The sequence below is a fragment of the Pomacea canaliculata genome, linkage group LG6 (genome assembly GCF_003073045.1).
Source record: "Pomacea canaliculata isolate SZHN2017 linkage group LG6, ASM307304v1, whole genome shotgun sequence".
In the NCBI taxonomy this organism is placed as follows: Eukaryota; Metazoa; Mollusca; class Gastropoda; order Architaenioglossa; family Ampullariidae; genus Pomacea; species Pomacea canaliculata.
In genome coordinates this window covers 27,050,555-27,061,879 of record NC_037595.1, presented here as the reverse complement: position 1 = coordinate 27,061,879, position 11,325 = coordinate 27,050,555, and the positions used below count along the sequence as shown (strand labels likewise).

General features: G+C 39.6%; 1 protein-coding gene across 2 annotated transcripts; it reads right to left on the bottom strand.

Annotated features, from left to right (window-relative positions):
* Positions 1 to 3,015: 3,015 nt before the first annotated feature.
* LOC112566643 (cytochrome P450 2U1-like) lies at positions 3,016 to 10,563 on the bottom strand. Of its 2 annotated transcripts, none has more exons than XM_025242921.1 (6): positions 10,006 to 10,563; positions 8,163 to 8,500; positions 7,686 to 7,982; positions 6,177 to 6,404; positions 5,377 to 5,817; positions 3,016 to 5,034 (listed from the first exon to the last, which is right to left on the bottom strand). In XM_025242921.1, exons 2-6 carry the CDS (start codon positions 8,491 to 8,493, stop codon positions 4,853 to 4,855), a joined length of 1,479 nt encoding a protein of 492 aa, XP_025098706.1. In that variant the 5' UTR covers positions 8,494 to 8,500; positions 10,006 to 10,563; the 3' UTR covers positions 3,016 to 4,852. The 2 variants fall into 2 exon arrangements, with proteins under 2 accessions (XP_025098706.1, XP_025098705.1); XM_025242920.1 differs by having other exon boundaries at positions 9,934 to 10,559.
* Positions 10,564 to 11,325: the final 762 nt, after the last annotated feature.

Below are 11,325 nucleotides of genomic sequence, written 5' to 3'. Positions count from 1 at the left end.
AGCAGGGCTGACAGTGGTGTGGGACCTCTTTGTGAATTGGAGAGAGAGAGAAGTTAGGCCAGCTGCTGAGAAAAAGATACTGAATTAAAGAAAACTTCAGTGTGGAATTCAATCTCTGTGTTATTTCTGGTACGACAGCTCACTCTACGTAGCCATTTGACGTGTTGGTTACACGACCATTCGTCGACAGCGTGTCAGCAAGACGACGACAGCCACTGCTCTCACTGCTCGGTGTCTTGACAGCCAGACACCCACGTGTCTCGCACGCTCAGTAACCGGAAGTACTGTGTCGTCCACGTGGCGGGAGCGATTTGAAAAACGAAGATGGACGTACCCATCAATTTCCAGCCTTATTTGAAATTTTTTACATTTTGCGAAGCCACAAAATGTGGCTATAGTTTCAAATGCAAGAATTGTTGAGAGATTGTTCAGTCTGGCAGGACTTGTCATGACAAAAGCTTCGCACTAGGGTGACAGACAGCAACTTCGAGGCCAAAGTTCTGGTCAAATTCAATTCCATGAAGGACTAAAAGAATGTAGATTTGTTTTAAGGTTACCGGTACACTCCAAAAATTGAAATCCATATTTTAAATATCTTTAAGGGTTTTTAAATATAGAGTAACAAAATAACATAAATATAGCACTTTAAAACTGTTTTTGAGTACCTAAAGTGAAAATTGTGACTTTAATCAACGATTTTGTTTCAAAACGTACAAGCATTTAAAAAACAAATTTACACAATACCATAAGTCATATACCAAAGGTTTTGGATTTTTTTGTAAACTAGAGGCACTGATAAGAAAACTGATGCATAAGGCGTTTTGATATCTCAAGATTTCTAGGAGATATAAAAAATCAGACATGGTACCCCCCGACACAGTGTGAATGTGGCAATTAAATATTTAGAAAATATTTAGAAAAATGTTAATTTTATTAAAAGTAATGTTTATACCATATTCTCAAATGCATCACTTTGTAGCTTGCTGATGCATTTCTAAACAAAATTGCAAAATTTTACTGCTGTAGCACAAGCCAATCTTGAGAAATATGTTTTTATAGTTTAGGACTGGATGTCAAAAACGACAAACAGGAGAAATTCAAGCTTAAAGATTTAAAATAAATATATCTTGTATCAGATCATTTTTTGAAAAATATATTTCAGTGTTTATATGCTACATTTGACATCCTACTATATAATTAAAGTCTATTCTAGTATGGCCAGGACTATACTTTTCACCCTATCGGCTTTTGGAAACAATTAGTTTGTGTCCTTTCTTTGTTTTCAGTGTCAGTGTTAGAAAAAATGCCTTTATGATCTGCTTGCCTACATTAGATTAAGCAGTGTTTTACTTATATTCATGCAAACTCATTTATTCAATGGTCTGTTGTTCATTGTCACAGTTTGATAAGAGGTTGACATTTTTCATCACCACATAACCTAACGTTATTGAAAAATTCCACAGGTACCGATACTTAAGCATCTGTTTAGTTTTCATTCTAAGTCAATAGGGAACAAATAGTTATAGAAAACAAATGTTTATCGGAAAACTTATATAATTTCTTTTGTCACTAAAACAGGATGAGGAAAAAATCCAGAAATGTTTAATATAATCGTAAAATACGTGTACTTATTGTGTGAAAAAAGGCCGGGGGGGAAGGGGGCAAGGAATGAATGAAAGCATTTATGGATTCACTAAATAAAATTGTCGGTATATATCGAAGTTCTCCGTTTCATTATTATAATAAAAACTTTGTAAAGCAAGTAATAGTGTTTTGTGTGTATGTTTGATGTTTGTGTATGTTGCTACAGCTAACTTGTTATAACATCACGCTTTTAAAAGTAGCCAAAAGAAGCTGGCTACATTTTAAAAGTAGCCCAAAGTAGCTGGCTACTTTTTGGAAAATTGTAGCTGTAGTGTAGCCGGCTACATTTTGAAAAAAAGTAGCTGTAGCCTAGCCGGCTACAAATTAAAAGTAGCTTGCCCATCCCTGCTGACAACAGGTCCATATATATGGGGGCACCAAGAGAGAATTTTCTCTAATTATCTTTCTCTAGCTATAAAAAGTATGGAATCCATTCTATAGCTATACATTTCATTCTATACGTCTATAATTCATTCTATATTTATACAATTCAATTTTATAAGTATGGAATCCATTCTATAGCTATAAATTTCACTCTATACGTATATACTATAGCTAGAGAGAGAGAGAAACTCGGTAAAAACCAAAGTATTTCATTTATATTATACTCAGAAGCTGCTATACAACTCATATTATCTATACAATTCCATTCTGTAGCTACAAAATGCCTTCTAGCTCTACATTTCAATTGTATACTTACAGAATGAATTCTGTAATTCCAGAGTTGAAATTACACAGAACGAGGCTGGCTCATTTGCATATGGGCAAAGAAGGTCAAAGATCAACCAGTCAGTGCCCTATATCTCCTGATCTGCCAACGTGTGTTTATCTCTCTATCTTTCCGTGCACAAAAGAGTCTACACGTTTATATCTGCTTTGTTGTTCTTCTTCTTCCTGTGCATGGCGATATTTAAAGGTAAGTATGATTTACCTCGAGATTGACGATAGAAAGGTTCATCAGATTTTTGTAAGTAGTATTTTACTTTCAGCTTTGCGCAGGCGTTGGAAAAAAAAAAACCCAAACACAATGTTGACCCTCACACTATCACAAGATCAACAGTGTACCGTCATTGGTTCGTACTCTCACAACTCTTCAGTTCCCGATCATCTTTTTAACATTTTGTAGATATTATCTTGCTTGTGGTAGTTTGTGGGTCCGGCCAGCTTCTGGCTGTTAGGCCAGCTCATGTTTGATGTACGACTACATTCTGTAACCAGGGTCTGTTTGGATGTACCAGGAACAGCGGTCACGTGAGAAAGATAGAGAGGATGGATAGACGAGAATTAGAGTGTAAGGAGCAGAAGGCAAGGAGAGAGAGATAGAAAAAGAATGAAGACAACGATTTCGCAGTCATACTAAAATAGTACAGCTAAGCTTACATATCCTTTAATAAAGTAGTACAAACAGCTCACAGAAATCGACCATATTCCTACGCCACTGATTTATAGGAACATGTTACTGTGCACAACCTCCTTAGAGGTAAAAATAAATGATACAAACAGATTTTCAAAAAGCAGACGTTTTTGATTGCAAGAGACTATTATTACACCAATAATGTTTTTTTTCTAGTATTTATTGTAATATATCAGCAACATGGCCACGTTTTCTCCTCTAAATCTCTCATGCAAGCTAGTCTCTTGAAACCGCACGAATTTTGTAAGAGTCGGGACTGATAGCTATTCCAAAAATTCCTTTCAAAGATGGCAGCTCTCCACTGTGCACCTGTATTTCTCAGAATGTTCCTTTGCACAATTTCTTAAAGGTGAAAATAAATTATAAAATTTGGATAATTTACAAAGTTTAGTTCATGATAACAATGTCAATAATGTTTGACAATGATAAAATTTATTTGTCCCATTGGGCAATTTAAGCATGGGAATATGCCCTGGTTACAGTAATAAATATAAAAGTGAACGGAAGTTAAAAAATATATATTTACTATAAAAAACCGAGAAACTTGTATCAAGAATAATCATGTGCGCATCTACAATAAAACACACACCATTGACACTTCATCTGAGGTTGAGCAGCTGGACCGCAGATGGCACAAACGATTTCAGGTATCTGATACTTCTACATATTGGCATAGAATAACTTTTACCTGAGCTTAGTAATACAAATTCTCTCGATAGTACATCTTCAGGTATAGACAATTTGCGTGAAGTTTTCATAACTGTTTGTTGATCATAAAAAGAAGCTAAATACCTCTGTCCGACATCAATTGTCTTAGAACAGATGATGACAATACTGTTCCGACTGTTCCTATCATGGACAGAGAGATTGCAAAACCATCATACAAATGAAAAGGATAAAAGAATCTAAATAAACGACTGGTACAAACGGCCTAAGATGGCTTGACTAACTTAATGAGGAAGCTGTTCGTACTTCTGCCGCTGTCAGACACTCCCACAGATGCCATCAGCCCCCAACACTTGTGGACCTTGACACGCTTTAGCGATTCCATCACACAGACTTGAGAAATAACTATGTCGTTGTCGGAGACACGCGACTGTCTGAGTTCCCTAACATTATCGGAAAATCATAGTTCTCAAAACGTGCACTGAAGTTATTCAAAACATTTGGCATGTCCTGATCCCTCACTCCATTGAGTTTGACTGATTTCCTGGTGCGATCCGTCTTGTGATTGACAGACGCCATAGACTTGATCCCCTGCCAGGCATGTCAAAGTCACGTGACTATCATGTCTTTATTCTCTCTTTTAGCTCTTTTGATCGTGTCCCTTATCTCTCTATCCGAGATCTTTTAGCCAAGTCATCACCGGTGAATTAAATACGTTTTTTTCTTATTTAGTACATGTTTCAAGCTCCTGGTTACCCACAATTTGTTGTTTGGAAATACATGTACGACAAAGATTTTACAAGGTATTACAGAATCAACGCAGAATGAAATGTAAGAGGAAACAACATCTGTCAGTTCATCGAGGCGATCACGTGAGTTATAGAATGATATCAGGTAATGAGTTTGTAAAGACAAAATAGCTGGCATAGTCAACAGGGGAAAATCATCAGAATAAAAACACTTTTTCAAAAACATGTGTGTGTGTGTGCATAGAAGCTAGAAGTAAAGTTTTTGATGGCAAGAGACTATTATTACACCAATAATGTTAGCAAATTTTTCTCTAGTATTTAGTGTAATATATATGTCAGCAACATGGCTACGCTTTCTCCTCTACACCTCTCATGCAAGCTAGTCTCTTGAAACCGCACGAACTTTGTAACAGTTAGGACTGATAGCCATTCCAAAGATTCCTTTCAAAGATGGCAGCTCTCCAGTTTCTGGTGGCAGAAAGCGGAAGCGTTGAATCATGGCGGTGAGGTACAGGAAGAGTTCCGTCCGAGCCATGGCCTTACCCAGACACACTCGCCGTCCTGATCACAAGGAACTTTGTTGGTAATCAAATCAAAATAAATACCAAACATAGCTGACAGCTGATATAATAATCTCTGTGTATTTATTCATAATTTTTCGTAGACTGAAAGACACACAGAGAGATAGAGAGATTTCTAATGCTTCAAGCGCATTGCCTTCAGTAAGGGTTAAGAATCCGATAAAATAGAAATTGTAGGGAGGGAGGAAGAAGCTAGACAGATGGAATTGTTACAGACATAGAAAACTGGTGTTTGCATTCTTTCGCTTTTACTTAACATATATTTAAGTGAATGCATTCGTTTACAAGAAGCATTAAAATCCATAAACAAAACACTACTCACCCATACTAAAAGGAATGAATTCTTCCGGCTTGATGAGTTTACCGCTGGCGTCGAGAAATCTTTCGGGTCGAAAGGCAAGTGGCTCATCCCAGATGTCTGGGTCATGAAGGACCGACTCCAGATTGGGGATGATTACTGTTCCCTTGGGCAGCTTGTAGCCCATGAACTCGACATCCTCCTCTAGTCCATGCTGGACGCTAAACGGCGCAATGTCGGCGAGCCTCAAGACCTCCATGATGGTGGCCTCCACGTACGTCAGTTCCGGTCTGTCGCGGATGGTCGGGGCTCGGCCAGCGCCTATGACTCGCTGTATCTCCTGGAAGCACTTCTCCTGTACCTCCGGGTAGTGCAGGAAGTAGACGAGAGCCCAGCGAATGGCAGTGGCTGTGCTCTCGGTCCCCGCGACGAACAGATCGCCCATGACCATCATGAGGTTTTCCTCTGGACAAGACGTAGAACAGACACGTGTTTATTGAGCTAAATTTTATAAAGGGAGATCACTTCCGCTTTGTTCACTCCTTATCCTCTAAGTGAAGTCCGCCCTTTAAACGATTGTTCTTCCAATGGAAGTGTCCTTTAAAAGTGGCCTTTTCCTGACCTGCCAGTACTACTGTGGTAAGTAAAACTTGTAAACCATAAAGTGCACAAACATCAGAGAGCGTTGAAGTAACTGGGGTTACTAACATTTAAATGCTACCATTACAGATTTCAATGTATTCTTTAGTGCCAGTGGTGTATGTGTACTGATGTGTATAAGTGTTTCCACATAATATATTTACATAAAAGGTCAGTACACATACCGTCCAGTGTGGTCGACTTGCCGTTGACCTTGTTCATCTCCCGCAAGTAGCCTTCAGTGAAGTCGCTGACTTGATCAGTTCCTCTGCTGAAGTTCTTCGAGTGGCTTTTCAGATGTGGCTTCAAAAACGTGTCTTGTATATAATTTACGTTTTTCATTATAACTTTTGTGTTGAACATGTCCCCAGGTAAGTACTTTAGCAAGGGCACAAAGTCCAAGGCTGTTGCCTCTGGGAAAAACAAATGATACAATTCATGACTTTAAAAAAATAATTTAGCATTTAGCTATTCCAAAATACATTTAGTAATTTAAATTTGGGCCATTTTATGCGGCAAAATGTAAGATGCAATGATTACGACCGCTCAATTAATCAAATATGAATTTTTAGTGTTAGGAATAGGTAGGCAGGGATTATCGCCCTTACCCGTGTGTGAGCGAAGTTGCTGCGTCGTGGTTTGGCGTCATAACCCGACGTCATAATATGACGCAATTTTAGATTTTACGTAGGGAGAAAAGAAATTGGAAGAAGGCAGACGAGAGAGAGAGAGGACACTAGCGGCGGACGCAGTGAGCGGATGTTCTGCTCTGGCGCGTGTGAGTTTTTCCAGAAGAATTATTCAAGGACGTCAGCCAGGTGTCTGCCGAGACAGCACCGACAATTACAAGAACTGGAACTTGTGAGTTGTACCAAAAGAATTATTCGGGGACGTCATCCAGGTGTCTGCCGAGACAGCACCGACAATTTCTAGTGCTGGAAAGGTGGATTATTCCAGAAAGTTTCTTCTCACACGATTACTCCGGTAAGCGTGGATGTGTGTGTAAGTGTGAATCTAGGAATTTTGAGGACTATTCGAAAAAACAGTCGACCAAATTAATTGAATGACGCCGCTGATAGACAATTATGCTGTTGTTATATTGTATATGATTTGCACTAATGTATATGTTTAATGTTTAATTTTGAGTTATATAAATTTTGTTGCCCACGTCAAATCTCTGTGATATCTGTGAGAAGAGAACACATGTGGGGACGTGTGTACATATGGCAGTCAGCGATTTCGAGTGATGTGTGACGCTGAGATTTCAACGCGTCTCTGACAAGGAGTTATACATCGAGAATGATGTGGAAATGCGAAATGTGTTCAAAATTTTACCTCACCACGTACACCCTAGACCTGCAAAGACTAAAATTATTGAAGGTTTGCTTTGCACCTGAATACCCTCTTTTGATTAGTAGATTTAAGAATGTTATAACGGTTAACCGGAGACCATCACGAAACCATTCCGATATACTTTAAATTGCTTAACAAAACATATGTTCGAACGTTTTGAAATTGTAATTTTCGATAAAGTTAAAAAAGTAATACATAATACACTAAATAACACACACATGCATACAGCACAGATACACACACATGATGATGATGATTCGCGCACATCATGCGACACGTTCTATGCGCCAAGACATCCGCATCTATGAACATATAAATACACACACTGCCTGTTTACTTACTGTTTATAAGTTTGAAGTTTTCGTCCATAGTGGATATGTAATTGAGGAAAGTCGGGTCGTCGTACGCATACCGGGTCCCGAAGACGACGGAGCAGATGTTGTTGGACACGCTGACGTGTGTCATGTCCTTCGGATCGAAGGACTTCCCCTGATGAGCGGCGACGGCCTTGACATACTCTCTGACCTCCTCGTGGATCTTCTCGGCCAGTACATTCTTGCCCATCCCCATCTCGCGCAGAATCTCCAGCGACACCTTCCGCTGCTCCTTCCACAGGACGCCCGACGAGGCGACAACACCTGGTCACATAAAGTGTTAATCAAGAACCTACTGATGGTGAGAAAGAATGGTTTCGACCCAATTGGGGCTTAGAAGAGTCTTTTTACTTCGTTGACAATAAACCCAAGTCTCAAAAATGAAGATTACATCAATAATGATGATAATGATAAATTAATAGGAGCAACAACACAACATGTTACCTTTGTTTTTTGAGATGTAATCTGTGAGATAGATGTGAGGCCTGTCGGAGAAGACGTCGGCGTGTTTGACCAGTGCATCCTTGATGACCTTGTAGCCGTTGAGCACCACCACCAGCTGGCTGCCCACGTACAGACTGAACACGTCACCGTACCGTCGCCGCCATGATGCGAACTGCTGCCGAGGGTCTTTGCTCAGCAAGTGGAGGTGACCGATCAGCGGGAGGGCAGGTCCAGGTCCTGGGGGCAGGCCAGCAGATCGTCTTGTCAGCCACCACCACAGTGTTGACAATGCCAGCACCCCGCCCATCAGCAGTCCAGTTCCCGGCTCCATGTTCACTCTGAAGAAAGGTGAATAATTAAAACAAAAACAAGAAGTAATTTCTGGTTAAGAGTCTTCCTTTTGTAATTGTTTTCCTTGCTACAAAGTAAAGTGTATTTTATAAAGATGGACGACAGTACATTCATTTGTTTATTTTTTAGTTTGTTCCCTACATTTACTCAGTAGCTGAGTCATCTAAATCTGTTACCTAATTACATTGAATCAGTAAATATTGCCGGGCACTCCTGTCTATCACATCATACCTATCTACTCATATTGCAAAATTGCTTTTAGGTAGAAGCACATTCCTGCCTGACTAACCAGCGACAGAACAGAAAGCAACGGCAGCATGGAGGGGACATAAGATCAATAGAAGCCAACGACGATGACCACCACGATGATGAAGATGAGAAACTATACTCTTAATCATTATTAACTGCGCAACATTTTCCGTGCAAACAGCATTTTAGAAAGAAAAGTGGAAAAAAAATGCTTGAACGTATTAAATTACTACAACTCTTTTGGTATACTGATCGCAATGTCCAGTTACACCTAATCAAAAATATCAACAGACATGATATATTTTCTATACTCTTTCGCCTGATCACATAGAATAGAGCAATGTTTACTTCTGACATAACTACAGTTCGTTATTTGCACTGGCCCCTTTATCCAGTTTGTTCCTAATATGCAAATGAGGGAAATAATAATACACGTGTGATTGATAAAGCGATAATCATGTTTGAAGGAGCATGCAAGTAAGAGACATGGACAGAATACGAAGGAAACAACTTCACGGCTTGGGAGGTTAAATCCGGTGTTAAGAAGTGAATAAAAAATTGGGTAAACGTTTCCGAGTCCATAGCCGAATGAACACGGGAAAACATATGTAAAGGGAGACAACACTTAGCACTCAGCGTTCTTATTGACAACTGATGGTGTTGCCTCCCTTTCTCTAGGTCTGCATTTACCACACCAAAACATAACTGCCCCAGTTTGCTTGCTAAGTGGGCCACCAAGTTTTTCTGACACCGCCTGAATAAAGTAGTGCGCCTTTGCTCTGGAGCTTACTGACGTTTGCTGCACGTTGACGTGTTACACTATTTGCCCTTTGACCTCGCGTCAGTCCCAGTCTCGCTCTTCATCAACAATTTAGTTTCACCTAATACATAAGCCCCAGGTGAGTTCAACTGTCAGCTGCCACAATATTTATTCGCAACTCGATTTCTACTCCTTAACTTTCATAAAAAAACTTATCTGACCTCGCTTTTAACTCTTTTTATGTCACTTAAAGACGAGACAGGAGATGACCATGACTGATAACCTGACAATCTTGAAAATGCGACTTTCTAACTTTAAACCTGCACTTTAATTGGAAAACTTTGATGACATGCCGATGTCATATGTAAAGTGGAACACACATACACACAGTGTTTCTAATGACTTACTTACCTGCTTTCCAAGTAGAAGTCGCAGTACCTGCGCACCAAACGTGTGATGTCGACTGAATTGTCGAGATCTTACCTGCGTGGACTTTGAAGTTACAGAAGTCCTCCTATACCATGTCCTCGAACGACAGTGACTACTTTATATACGAAGCAGCTATTCTGACGCAACAACACTGGTGCATGTCCCTAAGGGAAGGTGCACACGTACGTCACACGTTCGCCAGCGGACGCCATGTTCTGACTCAGATAAACTTGAGCAGTTCACGTCATCAGTGCAAACAGCTTTTCCACCCAGTTATGTGTCGATATACCTGTGAATACCTTTTGGTGTACGCCAGCGGCTTGAACACACAATAAGTCGTCCCCGTTCAGCTTGTTTGAGCTTGAATGCACTCGGTGGTAAGGAGGACTGGTTGTGCCTGTAGGGAGGGACAGGTGTGGAGTGGTGCAGGTGTACTGAGGATGGTGCAATTATTCCTTCGTCACACAGTTGTGCTCTTGGATTGCAGAATGGAAAGCGATGCTGCATATTTTTTCTTTAGAAATAAGGTAGGAGTGAAGGGAAAAAAAAATATTATCAGGTACAAGAAACTAGAACCGTTATGTACAGACTGATATGTGTAGTTGCCCTTTTCCTCTCGTTCGCAAGGGCACACACCCTTCACCCACATCCAACCCCCCACACAAGCGAATTTATCCCTCTAACAACAGGTCCATGGCGCTAACAGGGAATTTTCTCTAATTTTCTTTTTCTAGCTGTAAAAAATATAGAATCTATTCTATAGCTATACATTTCATTCTATACGTCTATGATTCATTCTATATTTATACAATTCAATTTTATAAGTATGGAATTTATTCTATGGCTATAAATTTCACTCTATACGTATATACTATAGCTAGAGAGAGAGAAACTGTAATTCATTTATATTATACTCAGAAGCTGCTATACAACTCATATTATCTTTACAATTCCATTCTGTAGCTACAATATGTCTTCTAGCTCTACATTTCAATTGTATACTTACAGAATGAATTCTGTAATTCCAGAGTTGAAATTACACAGAACGAGGCTGGCTCATTTGCATATGGGGAAAGAAGGTCAAAGATCAACCAGTCAGTGCCCTATATCTCCTGATCTGCCAACGTGTGTTTATCTCTCTATCACAAAAGAGTCTACACGTTTATATCTGCTTTGTTGTTCTTCTTCTTCCTGTGCATGGCGATATTTAAAGGTAAGTATGATTTATCTCGAGATTGACGAGAGAAAGGCTCATTAGATTTTTGTAAGTAGTATTTTACTTTCAGCTTTGCGCAGGAGTTGGAAAAAAAAACCAACAAACAATGTTGACCCACACACTATCACAAGATCAACAGTGCACCGTCATTGGTTCGG

Excerpts from the sequence above, each read along its gene's own strand:
- LOC112566643 (XM_025242921.1), bottom strand. The coding sequence starts at position 8,493 with ATGGAGCCGGGAACTGGACTGCTGATGGGCGGGGTGCTGGCATTGTCA. Across the intron at positions 7,983-8,162 it reads TTACATCTCAAAAAACAAAG|GTGTTGTCGCCTCGTCGGGC; the intron begins GTAACATGTTGT and ends TTATGTGACCAG. Across the intron at positions 5,818-6,176 it reads CAAGTCGACCACACTGGACG|AGGAAAACCTCATGATGGTC; the intron begins GTATGTGTACTG and ends CGTCTTGTCCAG.